We start from the raw sequence: 26,721 nt of genomic DNA, 5'->3' as shown, positions 1-26,721 counted from the left end.
TTTTTTGTATCTCTAATTTAGATTGATGTATTTATATGACTTCTTTAGAATTTTATTTTGGGTTGCAATTTGCTTTTGTGTTATTAAGTTATCATCTTTTCTTTTCTTTTTTTTCCTTTTCTATGATTGTTAAATGTTATTCTATTGCATATAAATATAGTTTACAAAAATATAAAATTATTCTATTATATATCATTGCTTGGATAATTTAGTGTTTGACTTATGACTATATTTTTTATTTTGATGTTTCTTTTTCTCATTATATTTTCTGTTTCTCTCTTGAAAAAGGTGATTTCTCTCTCTCTCTCTCTCTCTCTCTCTCTCTCTCTCTCTCTCTCTCTCTCTCTCTCTCTCTATAATTTTTTTTTTTAATTTATGAATAACTATAAAAATATTAAACATGTAAGACTATGATAGAAAGTAGAAACTCATGGGCTGTTTGCTAATGTGTTTTGAACAACAGTTTTTGTTGTTTAAATAACATAAAACGTATTTCTGCAACACTTTTTTACCCACATGTATTTCCACAAAACTTAAACAACGTTACTAGAAATCTCTTACCAAACAGAGCATGAGGCCTTTAGTAGTTTAGATTGTCCATGTTTTTATTAAAAAAAATTCTAATATTTAATAACTGATTTTTTTTCTTTTATATTTTTTTATATAGATTTTTTTTTTTTTTAATGTAGTCTAAGTTGTTTGCTGAAATTTTAGTCTAATAGATTTTATTTAATTTTTTTAGAAAACTATTCTACGTCTTACCAATAACCCAATTTCATTTTATGTTAGCATGGTTAATCGATCTGTTGCTGTTATCCTTGACTTAAATATCATGAATTAGTTTAAAAATTCTCTTATCAACACTTTTTTTGCATACCAATCCAACCCACCTTTAACAGTCTTCTTTGTCTCTTTTGTAAAGCATTCGCCTATTGTAAGATTGTTAGGGCAGTGAGCAATATATTGCACAATATTCAAGTAATTCCTCACCAGTCTTGTTGTTCCTTTCTTATCTCCTTTTTCCTTTTATTCGTTTTTCAGGTTTTTTTTTTTTTTTTCAAAGGGATAGTGGAACAATTTCTCAGTACCTATTCTAGAAAGTGAATCAGGGCTTGCTTCCATACCCTTGAGATTGATGTTCAAGAAAGGTTGGGATGCCTGTTAAAGATAAATCATCATTGATTCTTTGTCAAAATGACCAAGCAAAGCAAGAATTGGATACCTTTCCTTTCTGATGCTTTAAGTTAAGGCATTTACACTACATATAATAACACCCACTTGCTTGTTTTCCATCACCCTTTTGATTCTTCCTTAATTACACTTAAAATTGGATCACGGTGCTCTGCAATTGTTGGCTACAGTCTCTCTGTTGTAACCTGCTAAATTTCTCTGCAGTACACTTCTTTGCTTTGTATCGGAGGAGGAGGAGGTAAGTACCACAAACTTTTCCTTTTGGTGTTTCTTGAACATTTTTCCACTGCAAGTTACTCCTAAATTATTCTAAGTTAATTTTCTATTTATTTTGTTATTTAGTTATTACTTTATATTAGTTATTAGTTATTAGTTTACAGAAAGAACATGTGAGAGAGGGAAAGAGAGAGGTTTTTTTTTTTTTCTTCAAAAAAGCTATATAAAATTAAGGGTGAAAATGTAAGTACAAGCTTAAAACAAATTAAATATTCAATCTCTTGTGGGTAACAATGGCAATGGATAATTTCACCCATAAATGTGACACAATTTTTGTAGATTAATTTCCGGTTTTGATGAGTTTATATCAAAGTGGGGTTAACCTAGTTTAATATGGTTAATAAATAGGTCAATTTCATGTTGACCTCTTTAACTGGTAATGAACCCAAAATTATCAGGCTCATTATTTGTCTCAAGACGAGTTAATCCATTTTAACACATATCAATGAAAGTCATATAAATACATTATATTTTTGTCCATCATAAGTTTGAATTTTTACAAATTATAATGTTAATCCTTCATCAATCCCTTGAGTTCCTCGCCCTTTTTTTTATTAAAAAAAAATCCAAAATAAAGGAAAAATTATCATGTTCATTGTATTTTGGAATTTATTTGTTTCTAATTGCTAATGCTTAGTTGGCCCAGATTTAACCCAACCCATAACCCATGGCCTAAGGATCATCCACATGGGTTATCTATCCACGGGCTATCTAATAAGTGGATTTAAATTCAATTTTAAATTTAAATTGGTCTAAGTATGAATTGCCATGATCAATAGTGGAGTGATATACAATGGGTTGAGTGGCTATAAGACCACTCGTCTTGATAGTAGGTTTATTCAAATTTGTATTTAAATACTATTACAATAGTTAAAGGGAAAAAAGGGACCAATAGAGAAATTGTGAGAAGAAAAACGACATACAATTCCTAAGTGTTCTCTCAAGTAAGTCATTTCTTTCTAGGGAAACCATCAAGAGTACTCTGGAACTTGGAGTGTGAGAATCTCAAAAGAAACTTCGGTAGCCTCTCCAATGACAAAAAGGTGCTCAATGAATTGTAGAGGTTGTGTGGATGAGTTTGTAAAGTAAAGAAGAGAAAGATTCGAGAAGTGAGTAATCGATTTTACAAAGGTATGTAAATATAGGCCCATCTAATATATTCAATATTGATAGTAGAGCTATGTATGCTCGTTTTCCCTTTTTTGGATTAATGATTCCATGATTTTTATTGCTTTTAAAAAATCCAATATGCATGAATTTTTAGAGGCATGTTATGGCATGAAATTGAATGATTCAATCATATGAATATGTTTGTAATGACAATAATAGCATGCTTTTTAAAATATGGTAGTAAGCTATGACATGTTGAGAGAAATCACTACCAAAAGAGAGCTCATGAATCATGAACCTTATTCATGTTCCACCAAAAGGTCCTACTACACACCTCCACATGCCTATCCAAGCCTCCATGTGTCAACCACAAACTTGCATCGCCACCTCCTTGATCACATATGCCACGTTTGCGTCCTCTTCCACATGCCATGTTCTCCGACTTTGGCACGTGTTTACTCTCCACTACTAACCACATATTAAGGAACTCCTACTTTCATGCGGTGGCAGAATAAGGATTTAATTTTAGGGAACGAAATTCATATTTAATGCACACATGCGCACACAACACAGGATCACTCCTAATAATAAAAAAACCATTTGTCTGAATACATAACAATATTTAAATGTAACAAAATTCCATAAACATAGCATATTTGTTGCGATTCAAATAAAAGGATTTATATGTTAAAGGGTTTTTGTTTACACATAAATAAGCCATTTTGTTTTGTTTTTTTTTTTTTTTCTTTGAAGTTAAAGTTCTACTTACAATTCATATAAAAGAATTTTTAGTAAGTAAACTTACAAAGCTTTAAGTTCAACTCGTGTGAATTATGATAATTTAGTTAATACTAGTAAAATGATCAAATTGTCACATCTCAAAAATAATATTGTGAACATATATGTACCTAAAACTTTAAAGTTTAATGTAGAAGAAAATTTTGTTTTGTGCTTATAGGAGCTTTAATAGACATCAACAAAATAAGAAATATTTTCTTTTTCTTTTTTAAATGAGGTTTTAGTTACACACACACACACACACACACATATATATATATATATATATATATCAACAACAAAAAAACACACATAAAGAAAATCATATGAAGGAATAAAATAGAAGGAATAAATAAATTGTCACATTACTACTAACTAAACCTTGGAGATTTAAACTAGTTATTGGAGATTTAAACTAGTTATCACATTATTCTATCTCATAAAAACTAACTAGAAAATATATTAAAGAAAAGTCAAGCCCTTTATAACTTGATTTTTATGGTTTTCCACGAGTTAATATCTTAGACTTAATAGACTACTTAAACAGTACAATACTTCATATCATTCCGTCTAATGTCAAAGAACATGATTATTTTGATCTAATTAGTAGTCCGGTACCGATTAATAAGACTGATTCTATCATTTCATTTAAAAGCCTATATCTAACCTTTAAAAATATTTTCTTTTAAAAAAGTAATAAAAAAATACCAATATTTATTTTAAGTAAACAAAAAAAATTGAGATTCAAGAGAAAAAAAAAAAATACAAAAATACAAATTACACCCTCTTTAACTAAAATTCAAATTAGGCCACTAATCTCACTTTCATTCAATTCACTTATCTAACTTTTAACTCTATTTAACTTAATACTTCCATCTACTCTCTGCTAGCTATGTCGCCATTAAATAGTTCTATACTAGTCTTTTTGAAATTTTTATGTTTAAAAAAGTTTTAAAGAATATTTGTGCTGGAAAAAAAATTAAATTGAGAGAATTACAAATAAAAAAAATCTTGCAACTTTCACAGTAACCAAACAAAAAATAATAATAAACGAAGTCCTCCAAATTCCTCTTATGAAAAATCGATCATCTTAAAACTTTCAATCCACAACTCAAAATCATTTGAGTAACACAAATAAATAAACAAAGATCTCACCACCCAGGTGAAATCGGAGAGAGATCCCATTGCGACCGACACCGGACAGCTCGCAACTCTGTCTAGTTCCTCAAATAGTTAATCGTTCTTTCAAGGTGGGATTGAGAAGATGGTGTGGAATCTCTGATCTAGGAGCGAACAAAATAGTCTGACTTGTTTAACCAATAGCCACAACATGTTCTAGTGAAGCGAATGGGCAGCCCAATACCATTTCTTTTGCAAATTTGGTGCTTCGGCATCATGCTAGAAGGTCCTTCATTTCATACCCAAATGAAAAAAAAAAAAAAAAAAAGTTTGCATACAAATTACCTTTATAACTTTATATTGGATGTGGACGTTGATAAATACACCATTACATTGTATTTTTTTGTTATATCTTCAATACTTGTAAAAATTGAAAAATTAAAGATCAATAACTATGTTATCAATCAAATATCTAAATTTCAAGTTTTTGTAATCTTTAGGAGTGGCAATTTGTGGTTGCAGGTTGGGTTTGTGTTGTGTCGAGCCATGAGTATTCGGCTATATAGGTTGACCCGAACCCGACCTGTTTAGTAAACGTGTTAGGAATCTTCAACCCGAACACAACCTGTTTATTAAACAGGTCAACCCAACCCGACACATCTAACTCATTTAATTAACAAGTCATGTGAAGGTCAATGCAAATAACCCATTTTATAATCTATTTGATGAATAGGTCATACAAAACCTATATAATTTTTCTCAATTCCCATGTTTCTAAAATTAAAATACAATTGCAACTATAAATATAGTAATAAACATATAAAAACAACCATTAATTAAGAAATAATATCAAAATAACTAATAATTTTATAAGTTAAACGAGTCAAACAGGTTCGCATATTGAACATGAACACAACCTGTTTATTAGACGAGTTAGCCGTGTCAACCCGAATATGACCCGAACTCGTTTAGCCTCAACCTATGACCTGTTTATAAACGGGTTAGTCATGTCGGGTTTGTGGGTCGTGTCAAATTTTGCCACCCCTAATAATCTTAAATTATTCATAAAAATAAGTTTATTGCTTAAATATTAAATAATATCCAATTTGAACAAGATTTGACATGCATATTAAGAACATAAATAACACATAATCCAATAATTAAAATTTTGAAATATGTAGCCATGTTAAATTTTAGTGGGAGTTTATAGCCATTGCCTACAAACTATTATGTAGGCAAAATTTGTCGTTTAAATTATTTTAGTAACATTTGAATTTTGTGATTGTTTGACATGAATTACAAAAATAAAAAATAAAAATATTGGCTTAATATTTTAAATATTTCATTATTGGAGTAAATTTCTTTATTCTTTTTAACATGCACGTCAAATTTCATATTAATCATATATGATTTATTATTGAATTCATAAAATCATGTTTTGTTTATAGTTTTTAAATGCAAAAAAAACTTGAAATTTAAATATTTTATAATGAAATAGTTATTGATTTTTTATTATCCTGAAATCCGGTAAGCATGGACAATATAAGAAGTATATGCAATTCAATGATAGATTTTTCAAAACACACATCTAATAGGCATTTATTAGCCTAAAAATTAGGTATAATATATCATGTTCCCAAATCGAATTCCATTAGGAATTTAACCTAATTCCTAGAACCTAAGGATTTTCACTATGTCATGCAAGGAGAAATATATAAAGGTGGTAGTATGATTTTCAATGCATCAAACCTTAATTATGAAGTAATAGTATAGATATCCCCAAACAAAGAATCTAAAATGGGCCCAAGCCTTTACTCTTTGGACTAAGTCTCACAAAATCTTCTATTTGAAACCAAAACACTTTCAAGTCGAGTTAGGCCACAAGCCGAACCAAACACAAAACCAAGCTCCACATAACTCAATAAATTCAAATACTTGGTTGCATTGATCGATAAAATACAAATAGAGTAATTTTTTTTTCTTAAAACAATTAAATTTAAAACAACCAAATGTTTGCATTCAATTGGAGAACCTAGTGTATGCACCTAATTAAGGTATTATACCTAAGTTTTATCCAAATTATTAAATGATGTAACATTATCAAAAGTTACATCAATTTTAACTTGAAGCCTACCATCTATAAAAAGGTATTTGCATCCTATAAAAATAAAAAATTAAACAAATTTATAATGGATAGAAGGGGATTTGATTATTATACTCTCCTTTTTATGAATAGTTTGTTTACAATATAAAAAGTAAAAGTTCTGTACTATGACTAAACTAGACAAAAAAGAGTGAAATATTGAAACTTCTATGGGCTCTTCATCCCCGGATTGTGCAGTGCTCTGTGTCCCTAGCTAACTGGCTGACCCCTTCTTTTTAACTCTTTCCCAATGTACTTTGCATTTGCTTTCTTTTGATTTTTTTACTTTACTTTTCATTTGCTTTCTTTTTTTATATTCCTTATAATATATTATTTATTATTATAATAATTAATATATAATATTGGCATTATAAATTATAAATGTACTTGATTAGTTTATTAAAATATACCGTGTATACGACTATATTAACATTTCATAGTTGATTAAAGATATTAAATCGTTTTGTCAATCTTGTCTCATGATTGTTTAATTTTAATTAAATACACTTTTGTTTATAGCACATATTGTACATTACTATTTTACATTTCATACACAAATATATATATATATATATATATATATATATATGGCCTCCCAAAGATAAATTTCTAACTCTGCCACAGATTACACACAAAAAATACAATTTGATAAAATGACTAATATTAATTAGTTTTAAACCCAAAAAAAAAAAAAAATCTCGGAAAAATTAATCACGTAAAGCTCACTGGAAAGCTTAAAAAATAAATCCTCTGAGCACAAGGACGCTTTGATACCAATGATTAATCAAAAACAAAATAAAAATCTAGAAAAATAAAAACAATTAATATTCACACTCCTATCTATTTCGGTGATTGGCAAATGCTTAAACCTGAATTGGGATGAATGAAAACTTTTGACATAAAAAAGAAAAATAAAAAATAAAATAAAATAAAAAAAGAAAAAAAAAAGAAAAAGAAAAGAAGAAGTAACGCCTGCGTAGGGATGATGTTAGTATTTTTGTTCTACACCCAACTTTTTTGTTCACAAAATTCTAAATGCACGTAGCACCAACTTACTTATCACAAGTTTATTGGATTAAAGAAAACCATTCTAAAAACTTCGGCAATAATTGCAGCGCTAAAACTATCTGATCAGTAGGTCCACTTCAGTGCAACCATCACTTCTGACTTGGTTTTGCATAAATGGAAGTCATAATACTTAAAATTTCGTCTTTTTGGTTTTGAATAAATGAAAGTTAAATCTTTAAATTTCTTCTTTTTTTACAGAGAATCCAGAAGAATAAAGCAAAGAAATGGATGTTGTTTCAGTTATAGTAACCATAGGAGGATACTTTGTGGACCCAATCAAAAAACATTGTGGCTATCTGTTTCACTACAATAGCAACATCAAGAATCTTGAAGATCGAACTGGGAACCTTAATGCCAAGATAGATGGGGTGCAATTAAAAATTGACGCAGCAAAAAGGAACGGACAGGTAATCTTACCTGTGGTTGAGAGGTGGGTAGAAAAGGCACGCAACATCCTTGATGAAGATGCCGAAGCAAATAAGAAGGGCTTAGATGGTTGGTGTCCACGTTATTCCTTGAGTAGGAAAGCTAAGAAGAAGACTCTGGAAATTGATGTACTACTAAACGTTGGACAATTTAGTGAAGTGTCCTCTCCTCCTCCTCCGCTGGGAATAGGATCTTCATCCATAGAAGGTATTATGGATTTTGAGTCAAGAACAAAAATGAGGAGAGAAGTTTTAGAGGCACTACGAGCTGACAACGTCAATATGACTGCCATATGCGGTATGGGGGGGATAGGGAAAACAACAATGGCAAAAGAGATAGCGAAAAGAGCAAAAGGTGATAAGTTATTTGATGAAGTTGTCATGGCAGTGGTGTCCCAGACTCTAGACTTGAAAAAGATTCAAGGTCAAATTGCTGAGATGCTAGGACTGAAATTTGATGAAGAGTATCCACTTGCAAGAGCAGAACGATTAAGAAAAAGACTAATGGATAGTAAGAGTGTTCTTGTAATATTAGATGATGTTTGGGATGCAGTTGATTTAGAGGCTGTTGGAATTCCTTATGGAGGTGAACACAATAGATGCAAAATCTTGTTGACATCACGAAGTGAAAACGCCTGCACTCAGATGAAAACTCAGAAGATTTTTCCAATCAAAGTTTTATCTGAAGAAGAAGCATGTAATCTTTTCAGGGAGATGGCAGGTAATTGTATCGATACTCCCAATCTACACCCAATAGCAAAAGAGGTTGCAAAGGAATGTGGAGGTCTACCTGTTGCTATTGTAACTGTTGGAAGAGCCCTAGAAAACAAAAGTGAATTTGAGTGGAGTGCTGCACTTCAACAGCTTAAAAATGCTATCCCAAAAAATATTCCCGGTCTTGATTCAAAGGTGTACTCCAGCATAGAGCTTAGTTATGGTTACTTAAAAAGTGATGAAGCCAAGTCATGCTTTTTGCTATGCTGTTTGTTTGCGGAAGATTTTGATATTTCCATTGAATTTTTAGTGAGGTATGTGGTGGGAAAAAGGTCGTTTGCAAAGATTGATACTGTGGCAGAAGCAAGAAATAGAGTACATGCAATGGTTAAGAATCTCAAAAGATCATTTCTACTGTTGGATAGTGACGAAGGAGAACAAATTGTGAAAATGAATGATGTTGTACGGGATGTTGCAATATCAATCGCAGAAAATGAAGGTTTTCTCGTACGATGTAAGGAAAAAATGGAAGAATGGCCAGAGAAAGATTCATGCGAGCGTTCTACTGCAATTTCGCTTCTAACCAAAGAATTGAAAAGGCATCCCGATGGCTTGGAGTGTCCTAAACTTGAGCTTTTGCAACTAGCATTTGACAGTGACACTTCGCAGATGCTCCCACCCAATCTTTTTAAAGGGATGAAAGGTTTAAAAGTTTTGTCTCTGTTTGGTATGTCCTTTACATCACTACCACAATCAATCAATGTGCTTCAAAACTTTCGGACCCTGCAATTTTTGGGTTGTGAGATAACAGATGTGTCAGCAATTGGAGAACTTAGGAAACTAGAAATTCTTAGCTTTATTGGATCTAAAATCAAAGAGCTGCCAAGAGAAATGAGAAATCTTAGTTATCTAAAGTTGTTAGAATTGACAGAATGCAGAGATCTTGAGCGAATTCCACCTGATCTCCTATCGAGTTTATCTCACCTAGAAGAGTTGTACATGTTCGGAGTAGATGTGAAGTGGAAACCTATGGAAGAGGAAGAAGAGAAAAAGGGAGCAAACGCAAGCCTCACTGAACTCATGTCTTTGTCCTATTTGGCGGCTTTAAAAATTCAAATACCAAATATTAAGGTCTTGCCAAAAGACTTGCCCTTCAAAAATGAAACGATAAAATTTCAGATATTTGCAAGTGATAATGGAGATGATGATTTAAACTATTTATTTGAAAATAGTTTGGGACTTGCAAGCTGTGACCTAAGTGATATTGCGGAGAGGCAGATGCTTCTTCAACTCTTAAAGAGATCTGAAATATTAAGGTTGGAAAAAATAAAAGATTTAAAAAACATTGCGTATGAGTTAGACAAAGAGGGTTTTCAATGCTTGAAGGTTCTAGAAGTTGTTGGAAGTGATGACGTAGAATATGTAATGGATGCCACATCATATCTGACTCCACATGTTGCCTTCCCTATCCTGGAGTCATTGGAACTGGGGGAATTGACTAATTTAAAAGAGATATATCATAGCCAATTCCCAGATAGAGCCTCCAGCGGAGCTTGTTTTGGCAACCTCAAATCTCTTCAACTAAGGACTCTACCAAGACTCATTGGCTTTTGTACAGGCGTGGGTCCCGTTGAGCTTGTCCAACCATCCTTGAATCGAGAGGTACGTATGATTTTCTTTCTCTGTCTGTAAAATATTACTATTATTTAATAAATTGTTGTATAGTTAACTTAAACCATTCAAAAGCTCGTTGTTTTATTTTTATCAAATTGATTTATCAATTTTTTAATATTTTGTTCTGGTCTGGATTTGATGCTAATAAAACTGAAAAAGTTGAATGCTGATGCTTATAATAATGGATTCATCAGGTTGGAAGGATCGGCACTGATGAAGTGACCAATCTTGAAAAGCACAAGGTGACAGACATTCAGCAACATACTGGCCCATTTCCTGAATCAACACCCATTATCTCTCATAAACTCTTCTCATCCAACACCATCTTGTGGGCACCGAATTTAGAAAATCTTGAATTGGAGGAAGTTGATTCACTAGAAGTGGTATTTGATCTTGAAGGACTGAAGGCCATTGCAGTACTTGCTCAGTTGAAAACTTTAAAGGTAAAAAATTTATCTGAGTTGACATACGTGTGGAAGAATGTTCCACTAGGAATTCAAGGCTTTCAAAAACTAACATCCATTGAAGTAAGTAGATGTAATCGTCTAAGATATTTATTCCCAACTTCTATTGCAAAAATACTTGTGGAACTTCAAAGCATTGAGATAGAAGAATGTTACGCAATTGAAAACATTGTTCAAAGAGATGGAGAAGAAGAGGCAACGGATATCATCCTATTCCCTAGAGTTAGTTCCTTGAAACTACGAAACCTGCCAAATATGATGAGTTTCTGTATCAAAGCTTATTCTTTTAAATGGTCATCCATTAAGGAGATTTATTTGGATTGTTGTCCAAAATTGAAAACAATTGGTTCAGAAATTCAAAGCCCAAGAAAGTCAAAGAAAGTCAATAGGGAATTGGATTCTAGACCCAATGAGCAAGAACTTGGGTCCCCTAGCTTTCTTTGGCGATGCCTTAAGTGTGTACCATGTCGCAAAAAGTACGGTCTGATGGCTGTGTCAGACCAAGGCACCACCAATAAATCCCAAAGAAGCTACTCTGTGAAGGAAGAGGTACGTACAAGTTCTAGATTTATGCACTTATCCCGGTGGACTATGGTCACCGACTGTCATATAGATATCCAATCAATCAATTGTTAGCCATAACCTTAACGCATTCAGCACAATTAGATAATAAAAAGACATTGATTGCTTTTCTATTTAGTCATCCACTGATCTGTTTGTACTTTATACCATCTTTTTCTCTTAAAAAATACAAATAATAATTGAAAAGAAATTATTATTTTATATGTTTATCGGTACTTGATTTTTTGTAGGTTACTTTGGGTAAACCGAATGATCCAAAAGTTAGTGATAGCAATAACCCCTCAGAGATATAGTCTCTTTTTCCATCTCATATAATTGAGTGCCTAAAGAATCTAGAATCGATTGAATTGAATGATGTCCCTTCACCGGAAGTTATATTTCAACTTGAGGAACTAAATGTTGAGGAAAGTCACATGGCACCAATACTTGATCAGTTAAGGGAATTGGATCTAAGTGATTTACCAAAACTGATGCACATATGGAAGAAGGGTCCGGAAAGGATCTTGGGCTTCGGAAACCTGAGATTGTTAAAACTATGGAAATGTGACAGTCTGACATATTTGTTCTCACCATCAATAGCAAAATTGCTTGTGATGTTAGAGGAAATTAAAGTTAGTTACTGTGAAAAGATTGAAGAAATCCTTGCAAGAGCAAGAGAAGAGGAAGAAAAGGACATTCTGTTCCACAAAGTGAACTCAATCTTGCTCAATGGCTTACCAAATCTGAAGTGCTTTTGCAATGAAGCCAATGCTTTAGAGTGGCCATCGCTGAAGGAAATAACGGTAAGTAATTGTCCTAGTTTAAGCACGTTTATTCCATCTAAGCTGAACACACCTAAGCTAGAGGGAGTATACAATGGCGAAGAAATGTGTCCTTGGATGGGAGACATAAATGCCACCATAGAGCAACTTCAAAGGAAAGGTATGACATTCTCACCACAAATATCTCACTAATGGGTGAATTTTAACTCTTTTGTATAAACCATCGCACTATATAATTTGCAAATACTTTAAGCTTTTATTTATTAGTAGAAAAATTAGACCCCAGTTTTATTAAAAAGAAAAAAAATAAGTAAATAAAGGAAGGAAAAACACAGTTTACATATACGAAAAAGATGTCTTGAAAAACAATTAACATTTTCACTTACGATCAAATATAGTAGCAACAATCATTTTTCCAATAGCAAATATTATGATTACTTTAATCACATATATATTTTATTCATACAGGAAAAGTAGGTGAATCATGAGACACAGCAAGAAGAGCAAATTGAGACTATCGAGAAGGATATGTGATGCTGGGCAAGACATACAGTAGGTGAGCAAGCACATTATATTTTCTTATATCAGTTTAGTATTTAGTCAGTATCCAAAAATGCATAAAAATTAAAAACAGATACAACTCTTATATATATATATATATATATACAAGGCACACCATTTGAAACACTTGTTAAGAACTATTTTCGTGGTCAACAATCATCTACAGTTTGGTAGAATTAGAATCCACACATTGTTTAGAAAGATCACTTTTTCTTTTCTTTTATTTAAGAATGAAAGATGCTAATTAGAAGTAGAACTAGTTGTATTAATGTAGACTAATGATAAAGTGATTCCATATATGATTCAATTGCAATGATTTTCAAAATCTAGGTATGTGGCTTTATTTTGATCTACTACAATATCATTTACTGATACCGTGAACCAATGTTTTCATAACTCAATGCATTGGTGGTGTTGTGGTGCACATTGAATAAGACTCAAATAAGAATCACAACGAACACTATATAAGTTGTCTGCAAGCAAGCTTCTGACCATCCACTCAATCAAAAATTATTCAATTGCCCTTATGTTTATACTTATTACCAACTAAATCTCTTATCCATCCTCAGCACACTTGGCCAAAAAAAAGACACAATCACAATGCAACTTGACTCTAATTATCAAGTTATTGGACAATTGAAACCAATCTATTTACCATACTCAGTTGGCATTCAAAAAAAGTAATTATTGAACAACGAGTCCAATACATCTTGTTCAGTATATAGTTAATTATTAGACAATTACTTGTGCACTGACTTCTTGTGAGCTAATCGTTTTCATTCTCATGTTGTTGGCTTCTCTAAGACCTTTATATCCCATTTTCAGAGTATTTTAATGATAGTTCTATAAAATATAAAAAATCATATTTGGTATAACATAATATTGTTAATTTTGCTCTAATTTTATATTTATATTATAAGAACAAAACATCACATGCTAGAAATTAAGTTAAAATCTTTAAAAGAGTATACGAAATAAAATCATTATAGTTTAAGCTTCCCTTTTCCTCATCATATATGGAAGTATAAAAGTGATGACAATAGTCTTATTTAACTCACTATAAATGTAATTTCTCAATTACATTTATATAACAGGTTATATCAACTACATGATGTTCAACCTCAAGTTAGTAAGAGAATATGACACTGGGATATATGAAGAAGGAAGCAGTTTCACAAAACTTATGAGAAGCACATCTAAAGCTATGCTCATTCCCAACGGGGCCTTATATTGTTTTCTTTTTGTCATATAACTAGCCGGATCTATCTTATGCTATTTGTATATGTATTCTGAGAGCAACATTGTATGATAATACTCTTTTTGTTTTTGTCTATGTTCAATCTTTTATCATAATACTCCAGATTTGAAAAACTTCTAAGTGTGTTTATTAGCTCTATGTATGCTCAAGTAAATACACACATATTCGTACTAGTTTATCTTCTTGATGATTTGATAGTTACTAAGTTTCTTTGAACTAGAAACAAGTTATATTTAATAGGATCAATATTTTAAATTCCTTCTCTTTTCTTTTTTCGGTTATGCCATTCATATATTTCCATACCCAGACTTTTACGCTCTTTTTTTCTTCTTTTTTTGACACATTGAAAAAATATATTATGAATGAAGAGAGCTGTACAGAGAGTAAAACCAAACTTCCTCAGCGCATTTCAGCATACAAAATTGACTTTCCACTAAAACCAAACGATACAACCAACCTACAAAATTATCATTGCCAATGAAATTGTGCACAGAAACATATTTACATGTTGAATAAGAATAAAGAAAATCCAAACAACAAAAAAAAGGAACTCTTTCACCAATATATAATCTGATTCTGGTATACAAATCGATCACTGTAACCTACATTACAAATACTATTCTATTTTCCTTCCTGGTTCTATTAAACAGCTAACATAATCAGATTATTGGATCAATAGTTTAAACATAAGAAATGAGAATAAACGACTTAGGTAAACATATGTGACACTAGAAGTGCCGATGGAGATCATACAACAACGAGGAGATCAGAGACCTGCAACTTTCAATTTGGTAATCAATGTGACTAACGCATGAAAACCCAATCCCAAAAGGAATTTAGGGTTAAAGTTCAACAGCAATCCACTAAATGGTATCATAAAACTGCCTTATCTTTTTTTTTTTTTTTTTTGATAAATATAAAACTGCCTCATCTACAGTTACAAGAAGCCCAAGTTATGTACAAGCTGCATCAAAACTAGTACTAAGCCTTTTAAATGTTTGATTTGCTTCACCTAGCAACGGGACAGTTTTTGCAGAATTTAATAATAATAATAATGGGAAGTTAATGAAAAGTAACCAGACCCTTTTTTTCTTTTTCTTTTTTTGAAGACTCCCCCCAACCTGCATAAAAATTCCCAAGCAAGATTAAATGCATAATGCTTTAAAGAACATATACAAATACAACATTTGCATGTAGGATTTGGTTTAGTCCTCATGTTCCAAATATCTGAAAACATTCAGAAAAGTGCGATCTGGAAACAATAATCCTAATGCCATGGGAACACAAACTGGCTAATTATGGACAAAGAACATAAATTAGAATTTTATAATTGTGCGAGGCTTACATTCCTCAAAACAATTAGACTTACAGATTTACTACCATGTTACTGACAATATCAAAGTAGCTAAAGCATTTTAAAGCAATGCCAAGAAGAAATATTCTACCATGTGTAAGGATTATCCTAGCACTTCAAATCTAGCCTGTTTCAAAATTGAGTTCCATCTCAGCATCATTTCTTCCTAGTAATGAGTGCTTGAACCATACTAGGAAAACAAATAAGTGGGATCAAACCAGAATAGGAAATTACTTGGCGAAGGAATCCCTCAAGTGTTCCAAGCTTTCCTATGGCCATGGCCATTTGACCTATATAGTTTGCCACATTCCCAGAAGATCCTGATGAGCCAGCTGAGCCCTTGGCCAATGCCTCAGCCAGGGGTTGTTGCAATGCCTCCATGCCTTGTGACAGAGCATCTTCAGCCTGTTGGAATGACTGCTGCAAGCTGTAAATGCCTACCAATTGTTGCTCAGTTAAAGGCTCCTATTGATTCACAAGAAGCAGCACCATTTGGCAATTCAGTCAAAACTGTTAAAAAATCTTTTTTTTTTTAAATAAAGAAAAAAGAAGTGCTGCCAAGATAGAAACAAGGTACTAAAGATTTTAATTTTTGACACATGTTAAAACAGAATGGCTAAAAAGTGCTTTTTTTTTGTCACAACATCTACAATACATCCTTTCCAAAAATGGATGATGAGTAACAAAGACACAATGTAGAAATCAGAACTTCCATTACTTGAAACATAAGAAAGTAGATAATATAGTCCTTATATTCATGTGCATAAACTCCCATGTCGGAATCAAAGGACAAACAACTAAGGAGGGAAAAGAAAAAAGGCGGGGGGGGGGGGGGGGGGGGGTCATTTATACAGACATCATTAAATATGCATGTGTGTGCTGCATCTTCCCCTATTAATGCCATACATGTGTTATAAAAATGGTTAAGTGACTAAATTCATCATTGCCTAATAATTTAAACTTTTGGGACAAGCGGTAGTATGTCAAACTATTAGAGCAGGTGGTCCTATGTTTAAACTTTTGTTTTCTCGATTACAAAAGCCACAATTTTAACAGGGCTAAATTCTAATCATGCCACAATTTAAAAAATTGATAATGAAGGGAACCTTTTGTAAAACCTAAGGGCAACTAACCTCACTTGGCAAAACCAGTTACTAGGTAATCCAGGGGCATTCACCCATGATGGACTAAGGAAAAAAATAGTTCAAAATCACAATAAAGAACAAATAAAAAAAATAAAAAATTAAGAACAAATAAAAAAAATAAAAAATAAAGTTCAAAATTCAAAATAAAATCAGAAATAATAAATTCTGATTTAATTTGGTGCTCTTTGCATCAAAAGACATGCAATGACATTGAGATACATGTTTAGGAAATTTCAATGTGAAAGAATTGGTTTTCCAACTTTGCGCCTTTGGAGCATACCCCAATTAGGTCAAACAAAATATAAGTGGATCTACATGTGAAGTTGATTTCAATTAGGGAAGCCAGCAACCAGTTTTAAGATTTTTTTCTTTAGTGAAGCTGCATTGCAGGTAAGAGTTCATCTAATGTAGTTTAGCAAAGAAACCTGAATGAGCTACAGAAACAGCTTGGCATGTTTAAAACCCTTTAAGGTGTCCATATCAAATTGTATGTTGAGCTTGCCTGAGGCTTATCATGCCATGCAACTGAGAATTTTAACATATTTTATCATAAACCTCAGTAACTTGCATATTTAAGCTACAACCATGTGGTTACATTTTTAAGGACCTTAACACAAATGCTAAGAAATATGATTCTAAAGTTTTTAGAGATATTAATTCCGTGATTAATTTTCCAAATCCAAGCATACAATCCATAAAGAATCTAAAGAAAAGGAAGTTTAAATACCATTTCCACTCATTATATGGGATTAATATCCTGAGGTTAAGATGAATATGCCCTAAAAGAAAAAATATTCATAGAAACATAAGAACAATATCCTAAGGCCTCACATTGAAATGGAAAAAGGATAAAAGGAGTACTGCACATAATTGAGTATAACATTGTCAAACCTGCTGGCGGGCTCACTGGAGCTCTTGCTCTAGTTGAGTTAGCTTTAGGCGGCTACTCTCAAGTTGTTTCACATATGCCTAAACTTTTTTTTTTCCTATCGGCTTTTTCTGGCTGCTTCACAATTTTGAGCAAGCTGGCTTAATGTCCACAAAATTTTGATTTGAAAATTTTAGAACATGTATTATTTAAATCATATTGATCTGAAATTATCTGAATATACATTGTTTAAATCATTTTACCTTTTGATCCCCTGATTTCTCTTTTGATTTATCACTGGAATCAGAAGCCACAACAGCAGCCAATTGACCCGTTTCATGCTGCACAAGGACAAGGAAAGCACAAACTTAAAGTCACTGCTAAAGAGCAGCCAAGCTTTGCAATTAAACAGAAGGTTCTTATATGCAATATTAGTATTACTTTCACATGGCAACACCAAAAGCAAAGATAGTTCTCATTACAGAATTTTATTACGGATATAATGAAAGGGCATATTACTTTTCAGCATCAAACTTAGCTGCATTACTACGAGGTATATAGAGATGACATAATTCTAGAAAGCTGAATAAGATACAAAAACAATGCAAGAGACATCACCCTTTGATTATTGTCATCTGTTGAGGTATCAGTCCTGGGGCTTGCTTCTGCCACTGTGGACTCTCCCCAGTTCTCATGATGGCCACCAGATGTAGAAACCAGATTCAGCTGTGCTTCTTTTGTAGTGATAATGTCTGAGACCCCACTATAGCAGCAGATAGATTTATATCTGAAGATGCAAGTGACCAAATTCCACAACGCAGGAGAAAGGAGAAAAGACTTGGAAGTGCTTAGTATTGATTTTATTGAACTTGAAGTAAGTACCTGTTAATGAAATTGAAATAATTACCCTTATTTAAAGTAGCAAATTGAACTTCTGTACTTAGGGCCTGGCTACTTGACTTCATCTGTTTGTATAGTGGATCTATAAGCCAATAAAGTTATCAAATAGGGAGAGAAGATGATTAAGAAACTTGTGAAATTCAACATGAGAAATATGCATCCTAATATTATATCATGTTATGTTATTATATATTTCACACACACACACACACACACACAAAAAAAAAAAAAACCCTTAAGATTCATAATTCAAACAATTACATGCATGCCCAAATTGCAATCCAAGCAACTTATAAACCATGGAACAGTATTTTCAGTGATTGTAATTCCTACACTTCCTGTAATTATGCTTTTTCAGGCTCATACTTCAGGGGAAGTTTAAGAAAAGATGAATAAGAAAAATTTATGCAGAAGGTCAAAATGAATCCTAAAGGCAATATTTCTGAGCTCAGGTGAAAATAGTTACAAAGGAATTGATCCACAATAATCATCCTAAATTACCAGGCTATGAGGCCATAGGAATTTGTGGACATGATTATTGGGTTAAGTACATAGTTATGAGGAAAGCCACCAGGAAATTGAGTTTCTCATTCTACATGGCAAAGAAAGGAGAGATTGGAAACAACGCTTTCTACTCAAGAATTTAGTAGGGAAAACTTGTTATGCACTTATTAAAGTTAAAGAAAAATAAAAAATGATGAATAGAAAAGAAATACTGTTTAAGTGGTAATTGAAAGAGCAACAACAAGATTAATCTAATCCGGTCAAAGGTTCAGTTTTGGCTACATACTTATACTTAGGTCCACATCTATGTGTAATCCAAGTGATTGCTCAAAAGTTCGGAATTCCGAAATTCAGGAACCTATGGTGTTTACTTTTGTGCCACTGAAAATAACAAGATCATCAAAATCATCAGTAATAAACTGCCGAAAAGAAAAAAAAGAACCATAAAAAGTATTTTAATCCATATTCATTAGGCAGGTACTAAAAGCTAAAAGTATTCTAAGAATACAACTAACATCCACAAAAACATGCATCCATAAAGAGCCTATATATGTTCAAAACATAATTGAACTTTCAAACACAATTTTCAGTTTCATAAAATCACCACAGTATAGACAATTAGAATTGAATGATTACTCGCGACTGAATTCATCAATCAACATTTGATCACAATTTTAACCTACTATTATACCCAAATTTTAAACTCAAATTAATTTGTAAAAGACGATTGTGAAAAGGAAATAATCCAGAAGAAAAGGTACGCCTACATAAATAGTGAGATGACACCTGAGCACTAGGATGATCTGATAAAACATTTTAACTAGGATAGTGAATCGAAATAATTGTGTTTGTAGACCAGGGAAATAATCAAAGATAGCAATTGTTTTACTCTTTTTTACCTGTTCACATATTATCGCACAAACATTGATTGAAACCCCCACACTTTCGCCCACTTAACTGTTCTGATTAATTTGAAATAAAATATATGCCTTGCCTAAACTATTAGAAAATATTCAGTCTGATATATGGAGAGCCATCCTTCACTGTTCTACTACCCATGAATCACCATCACCATGATAATCAAATTCACCACCATATCCCTCTCAAAATAAAACCCAAAAATCTTAAACCCCTTCACAAAACCAAACTAACCAGGAACTCCGAAGTCACAGACTGCAGTACAAGTATCTTCTCAAGCTAAGTCAAACTACCACTTACTTCATCACCTCCTATTCCATACCACAAGAGCAAAGATGCAACATTTACCAAAAATAAATAAATAAATACAAGCTAAAACTAAAACCCAGATCCAAAAAACGAACCAAACAACAGAATCAACCTGTGAACCTTAAAATTCACAAAAACAACATAGTTGTCCGTACACCCCACAAACTAAAAGCCCAATGAAAGACCCTCTAAACCCACAAACTTTTGAGAGCCCACAATCGGAGCAGATAGGAGAAAGGAAAAAAGAAATTCAAGAGCTCAGTATTAATTCAATAGCTAGGAGTAGGACCTGGCTACTTGAATTCATGTGGTTATATAAATCGTTCATGTTATTGTATATTTCCCAAAGTAACGCCTTAAGATTCATAATACATAGTATTACAAGTACATGAATGCATCACCTCTTGAGAGTTCCCGTGCTCATACAACGATTCCGTGGACCCTTCAAATTCAGAAACAAAGAAACAGAGAGAGAGAGAGAGTGAGAGAGAGGGTAGTCTCCCGACTAGTGTGTTTTGTTACCTATTAGCGAATAAAAAATTAATAAATAAAAGATTAATAAAAAATAATAAAAGTTCTTCTAAAGTGGCTAAATTAATTAATAAATAATACTGGCAAATTTTTTTTTTATAAATAACTATAAAAATATTAAACATGTAAGACTTTGCTAGAAAGTAGAAGTTGAGGCCTTTAGTAGTTCAGATTGTCCATGTTTTTATTAAAAAAATTCTAATATATATTAACTGATTTTTTTTCTTTATTATGTTTTTTTATATAGAATTTTCTTTTTTTTAATGTAGTCTAAGTTTTTTTTTTTTTTTTTTTTTTTTTTTTTTTTTTTTTTTTTTTTTTTTGGATAAAAAACACACTGAAACTATTATTATAACAATATCACAGTACAGATACATCTTGGATAAGAGCTTGCTGAATATAGCAAGGAATCTCTTCAATCCAAATTACATCATTAACAAGGTTTTGAGCTTGTCTTGCTAGAATATGGGCTGGCTTATTGTCAATGTTGCGTACATGAGAGAAATGAACAACACCAATTTCAGCACCTAACTCATGAATGCCTTTCATAATAGCATCAACAGAAGAGGGTGATAGTGTAAGTCGCTTGAGAGCATTGGAGATTATCAAGGAATCACCTTCCAACACAACATCTCGCAGCCCCAAATGCCTTGCCAGCAACAGACCAGCCTTATAGGCCTTAGCTTCAACTTCGAGTGACCCCAACGGAGCTTTAATTTTTCTGCATAAAGCTGCCTTCAATCTGCCTTCAACATCTCTTATCACAACACCAATCCCAACTTGCTTCTTTGATGAAAAAAGAGCCCCATCTACATTGATTTTAAATAAACCCGCTGAAGGAGGAAGCCAGGCCGAGAGTAGAGGCTGTTGTTGTGCATCAGGTATGTGCTGAACCGGATCTGATGTAGCTTGAAAACATGAATCCGTAGCAGACCAGTACTTCTAAAGGTAATGTGCTGACCAAAGAGCCATTGCCGGACCTGTTTTGCCTTCTCCACCATGAAGGATTTCATTTGTGTTACTCCAAAGTGCCCAAGCCGTTGTGACAACCTATGAACATTTTTCCTCACCTGACTCATTAGTCATCATAACAAGCCAGAACAGATCCATGAAAGAGCCAAGATGAACATCCAAATGCAATAGTTGTAATTTTGAAGCAGCCCAAGTTTCTTGTGCTTTCGGACAACCCCAAAAAATGTGTCCATTCGTCCTAGCTTCTTTATGACAGCAAACACACATATCTTCTGCAATCACATTACGCCTCCTTAACTTGACTTTGGTCGGTAAAGTGTCACGACAAGCACGCCAACAAAAGTGTCGCACCTTATGGGGAATGGGCAAAGACCAAATTTTCTCCCAAAACTTCCTCAATAAACTACCATCAGAAGTAGTTCCATAGGTCGCAGGTGTAAACAAATTAACCACTAATTTATAAGCACTCCTAATAGTGAAATTTCTAGTAGAAGTTTCAGCCCAAACCAGTTTATCTGTTGGTAGAATAACACTCAAAGGAATACTCTTAGTCAGGTCGGCTTCATGAGGAATAAAGAGGTTGTCAAGCACTTCAGTTTTCCACCTTGCTGTTTCTGAGTCAATCAAATCAGCAACATTCATATCAACACTCAAAAACATCCTTGGAGAAAGTATTTTATGAGATGATACCCCTGGCAACCATTTATCTTGCCAAATCTTGATATTTTCTCCATTACCAACTCTCCATTGCATGCCTTCAATGACTAAGCTTTGGGCAGAAATTAAACTCCTCCATGTATAAGAAGGGTTGTGTCCAATCAAAGCATGAACAAAATCAGTTGTTGGAAGACATTTAGCTTTAAGTACCCTATAAACAAGAGACTCACCCCCCATTTGAGGAGGAAAGCCATATTAAACAACTTTAAATTCTTAAAACCCAATCCTCCATTACATTTAGGCTCACACATTTTTTGCCAACTAAGCCATGCGATCTTCCTTTCCTCCTTTTTTTGTCCCCACCAAAAATTCCTAATCATCCCCATCATTTCCTCACAAAGCGAATCCGGAAGTTTGAAACAACTTATAGTGTAAGTCGGAATTACTTGAGCCACGGCTTTGATCAAAACTTCTTTTCCCGCCTTGGACAACAATTTTTCTTTCCAACCCGCCAACACTTTCCCCAATTTCTCCTTGATGGCATTGAAGGTGAGTCTTTTATTTTTCCCCACCAAAGAAGGTAAGCCAAGATACTTCTCATGTTGCTTAATTATTTAGGCAACCAAACGATTTTTTATCTCCTCTTGAACATCCCTTGAAGTGTTAATACTGAAGAACAAAGATGTTTTTGCACAGTTTAAACATTGACCGGAAGCTTTCTCATACAAAGCAAGTAATCGTTGTAGTTCATCACACTCCTTTAACATTGTCTTGCAAAAAATCAAGCTATCATCTGCAAAATACAAATAAGACAATCTAGGACCAACCCTATAAATTTTAACACCCTCCATTTGACCCCTATTCACTAATGATTGAATCAAAGTAGACAAACCTTCTACACATAAAAGGAAGAGGTAAGGTGACAAAGGGTCTCCTTGACGGATTCCCCTAGATGGAGTAATATGTCCTCTCGGAGTCCCATTAATTTTAATTGAATAGGTAACCATAGAAACACATCTCATGATCAAATCCCTAATCTGGTTAGCAAAACCCAATTTCTCCACAACTTTTTCCAGCCAAATCCACTCTACCCTTCATAAGCCTTACTCTTGTCTAATTTAAGAGTCATTTCCCCAACCTTGCCCCTTTTTTTTGGCTAATATGATGCATAGTTTCAAAAGCCACCAACACATTATCAGTAATCAATCTCCCATGAACAAAAGCACTCTGCATATCACTAATAATCGAAGGTAAAAACTTTTTCAACCTATTTGCAATAGCTTTAGAAGCAATTTTATAAACAACATTGCATAAGCTAATAGGCCTATAATCCGTTATCTTCTTTGGCTCTTTAATTTTTGGGAAAAGAGTAATGTGAGTTTCATTAAAATTGGGTGGAGAAATACCAAAGTTCAGAAAATCAAGTACCGTTTTGGTGACCACCACACCACAAGTGCTCCAAAAGTGTTGAAAAAACTGAGGAGGCATCCCATCAGGACCTGGTGCCTTGAGTGGATACATTTGCTTCAAAACTACATTCACTTCACTCTCCACAAAAGGCCGAACCAACCATTCATTCATTGCATGAGTCACCTTAGGTTGCACAGCCAAGAGCAAATCTGAAAAATCCACCGGATTACTAGTAGAGAAAAGATCCCCGAAGTACCCAATTGCTATCTCCTCCATTTTATCCTCTTCAATTTGCCATACCCCATCATTATCTAGAAAACCCTCCATTAAATTCTTTCTATGTCTAGTCGAAGCCTTGGCATGAAAGAAAGTTGTATTCCTATCACCATTTCGGAACCAATCAATCCTTGATTGCTATCTCCACATGTCATCCTCTCTATCCAACCAACAATTCAGTTCAGTTCAAGTATGTCTCAATGCTTCCACTACTTCCGTGGATGTGGGCTGCATCTCTAACCATTCTAATTTAGTTTGAATCTCCCTAATAATTCTTCCCACATGGCCAAATTCCGTAGCATTCCAAGAAGACAAGTCAACTTTGCACCTTTCCAAACAATTGTGAAGAACCTAATCTGATTCTATCAATTGACCATTTTCCCATGCATCCTTTACAACCTTTTCACATCTCAAGTATTTCCACCACATTGGCTCAAACCTAAAAAAAATTTTGTGTCTCCTTTTCTTCCATTGCTGAAACAAATGAAGTGATAGTGGAGAATGATCCGAAACCGAAGAGAATAAATGGTGAAGCTTAGCTGATGGATAAAGAGACCTCCACTCCAATGTAGCCAAAGCCCTATCCAATCTTTCCCGTATTTGAACCCCACTAGTTGTTTGATATAGCCAAGTGAATTCAGATCCAATGAAACCCAAATCACACAATCTACAATTATCAATAGTAGATACAAAGTTTGCCATCTATTTTCTTGGACGAATACTTTCAACTTCCTTCTCCGAGAGACCCATAATCTCATTAAAATCACCAATGACCAGCCATGGTAAAGAAGATGATCTTTTTAAATGCTTCAATTTTGCTCAAGATTCATGCCTTTTAGCCGTATCCGGATGACCATAGAAACCCATAAAATGCCACCATCCAACTTCCCCACCATTCACCCATGCATCAATATGATTTTGAGAAAAAGTCTTAATATCTACCTTCAACTCTTCTTTCCACAACAATATAAGAACACCACTACTTCCGATACTAGGAACAACAAACAATTTTTTATTTTACATTTCTCCTTAATCAAATCCAGCCAATCTTTTTTCAACTTTGACTCTATAAGAAAGACAATAATGGGCTCTTCTTTATTCACTACCTTTGCCAAGGCATTAATTATTCGGAGGTTCCCAAGCCCCCATAGTTCCAACTTAAAAGACTCATTGTACTCAGCGGGGTTGCTGTTGGAGTAGTATGACATACCTCAATCTTTTTCCTCTTTTCCCCTTCAACAGAATGATCTTCCTTTCCACCTAAATCAGCACTTTTTCTCTTCTCACCAATGTCAAGACCTGCTACTGCCTTGTCTGCAGAAGTTTCTTTTTTTACAGCAATACGTTTCCATGTTTTTTTGGAGCGTGGGATATCTGTGAAGAGTTACCCGAATATACCTGATTTGTATTCCCAGTAGTCAACGATTTTCCCTGTATGAATTTCCTAGGTTTTCCACGTGAGGTTTTTTTTTTCTTTAGGAGCAGAAGTTTGGCCAACATTAAATTCCTTAATCCAGATTGCCTCCAAAGAGTCCCCATCATATCTGATTACCTTCTTATTTAAACCTTGACCTGTTGTTGACCGTTAATGCAAGACTTAGCATGAGGTAAAAAGGAGCAGCGTCCACATTGTATTTGACATCCACCTTATTTAATTCTTGATTTTCAGTTGACACATTAATGCGTGACTTGGCATGAGAAAAATAGGGACATCGACTGAAACGGCATCAGGATTATCGGTTTTCAATTTTGAGAGGTTTGGAGAGGAGTCAATCTCACGATCTAATGTTTGTAACTACCTCTCAAAATCCGGAACTGCCCTTGCATCATCCTTCCCCATCTGCAGTGATCCAAATAGCTTCAAGGAGGAAGAAACGTGTTCATCATCATCCATAGATCCCTCCACACAACGAGGCACCAAGCTATTCTCATTTGGAGCACGTGAATCAAAAGAGGTGATAGTGTTTTCAAAGCCTTCATTCAGTCCTGAAACACCAACATCTGAAGCATTCATTACACCAGCAAAACCATCTGTAGCACCACTATTCACATGTTCATATCCTTTAACTGCAACAAAATACTTTTTTGCCTGATTGCAAAGACGAGCCCTAATCCACGGACCAAATTGCTGTTCTGCTTCAGTCAGAGTACCCTTACTTCGCAACCAAAGAGAATAGTCTTTATCACCATGAGACACAGACCCACACCAGTAACAAATATTCGGCAATCTCTCATACATAAAAGTAGCCCACCCTTCATCCTTATCCCAATAGATCTTCCTTCCCCTACATAAAGGTTTTGAGACATCAACAACCACTTTCACTCTCATGAAATCCGGCCCCAACATTTCACCCAAATCTTTTGGTTTGATCACAGATTCACAGGTCCAATAGTCTCTCCAATACTAAAAGTCGTTTCAACAATTTGGAGGGGAAAATGCAGATTATGAATTTGCACCCAAAAGGCTGTTGATTTAAAACCCAATGTGTGAATAGGAGCATAACTGTCAAATTTTTCAAAGACAACAAGATGCCTGTCAAAAGCCCACGGTTCACCTTGAATAACTCTTTACGCATCAACTTCCAATTCAAAAGCAAACAACAGAATGTTTTCACCACCCACAGTAACATTGAATCCTCCTTTTGTGCGCCATAAAGGTCTGAATGTTTTTGCAACAGCCTCTATATTTAATGATCTACGGGTGAAAAATTTCCTTGCTAGTATAAAATCTCTCTTCCTCCTATCAATTCTCAG

At 33.7% G+C, this 26,721-nt stretch overlaps 2 protein-coding genes and 1 long non-coding RNA gene across 9 annotated transcripts; 1 reads left to right on the top strand and 2 right to left on the bottom strand.

The window, feature by feature from the left end:
- The first annotated feature begins 1,222 nt into the window (after positions 1 to 1,222).
- Positions 1,223 to 14,215, top strand: LOC115953403 (probable disease resistance protein At4g27220). The gene is made up of 7 exons (XM_031071040.1): positions 1,223 to 1,429; positions 2,431 to 2,598; positions 7,883 to 10,485; positions 10,692 to 11,510; positions 11,774 to 12,464; positions 12,773 to 12,860; positions 13,960 to 14,215. Exons 3-5 carry the CDS (start codon positions 7,909 to 7,911, stop codon positions 11,834 to 11,836), a joined length of 3,459 nt encoding a protein of 1,152 aa, XP_030926900.1. The 5' UTR covers positions 1,223 to 1,429; positions 2,431 to 2,598; positions 7,883 to 7,908; the 3' UTR covers positions 11,837 to 12,464; positions 12,773 to 12,860; positions 13,960 to 14,215.
- A 799-nt stretch (positions 14,216 to 15,014) lies between these two features.
- LOC115953404 lies at positions 15,015 to 20,614 on the bottom strand. Of its 7 annotated transcripts, none has more exons than XR_004083694.1 (5): positions 18,109 to 20,614; positions 17,754 to 17,831; positions 17,514 to 17,651; positions 17,350 to 17,401; positions 15,015 to 15,942 (listed from the first exon to the last, which is right to left on the bottom strand). It is a non-coding gene; the product is annotated as an uncharacterized LOC115953404 (long non-coding RNA). The 7 variants fall into 7 exon arrangements; XR_004083696.1 differs by lacking the exon at positions 17,350 to 17,401 and having other exon boundaries at positions 18,109 to 18,277; positions 18,398 to 20,614; XR_004083693.1 differs by lacking the exon at positions 17,350 to 17,401 and having other exon boundaries at positions 18,109 to 18,472; positions 19,181 to 20,614.
- Positions 20,615 to 21,012: 398 nt separating this feature from the next.
- LOC115951551 lies at positions 21,013 to 22,518 on the bottom strand. Its single transcript, XM_031068732.1, has 2 exons — positions 21,723 to 22,518; positions 21,013 to 21,560 (listed from the first exon to the last, which is right to left on the bottom strand). Exons 1-2 carry the CDS (start codon positions 22,516 to 22,518, stop codon positions 21,013 to 21,015), a joined length of 1,344 nt encoding a protein of 447 aa, XP_030924592.1.
- Between the last annotated feature and the right edge of the window lie 4,203 nt (positions 22,519 to 26,721).

This window comes from Quercus lobata, chromosome 7 (genome assembly GCF_001633185.2).
Source record: "Quercus lobata isolate SW786 chromosome 7, ValleyOak3.0 Primary Assembly, whole genome shotgun sequence".
Taxonomy (NCBI): Eukaryota; Viridiplantae; Streptophyta; class Magnoliopsida; order Fagales; family Fagaceae; genus Quercus; species Quercus lobata.
The sequence above is the reverse complement of the archived record's forward strand: the minus strand, read 5'-3'. Positions and strand labels throughout refer to the sequence as shown.

Bases quoted from the DNA above. Each gene is read 5' to 3' on its own strand.
- LOC115951551 (XM_031068732.1), bottom strand. From the start codon at position 22,518: ATGGGGGGTGAGTCTCTTGTTTATAGGGTACTTAAAGCTAAATGTCTT. The intron at 21,561-21,722 runs GTGAGGAAAAAT...CATGTTTTCAAG, and splicing joins TATGATGACTAATGAGTCAG to CTACATCAGATCCGGTTCAG.
- LOC115953403 (XM_031071040.1), top strand. From the start codon at position 7,909: ATGGATGTTGTTTCAGTTATAGTAACCATAGGAGGATACTTTGTGGAC. The intron at 10,486-10,691 runs GTACGTATGATT...TGGATTCATCAG, and splicing joins AACCATCCTTGAATCGAGAG to GTTGGAAGGATCGGCACTGA. The intron at 11,511-11,773 runs GTACGTACAAGT...GATTTTTTGTAG, and splicing joins GCTACTCTGTGAAGGAAGAG to GTTACTTTGGGTAAACCGAA.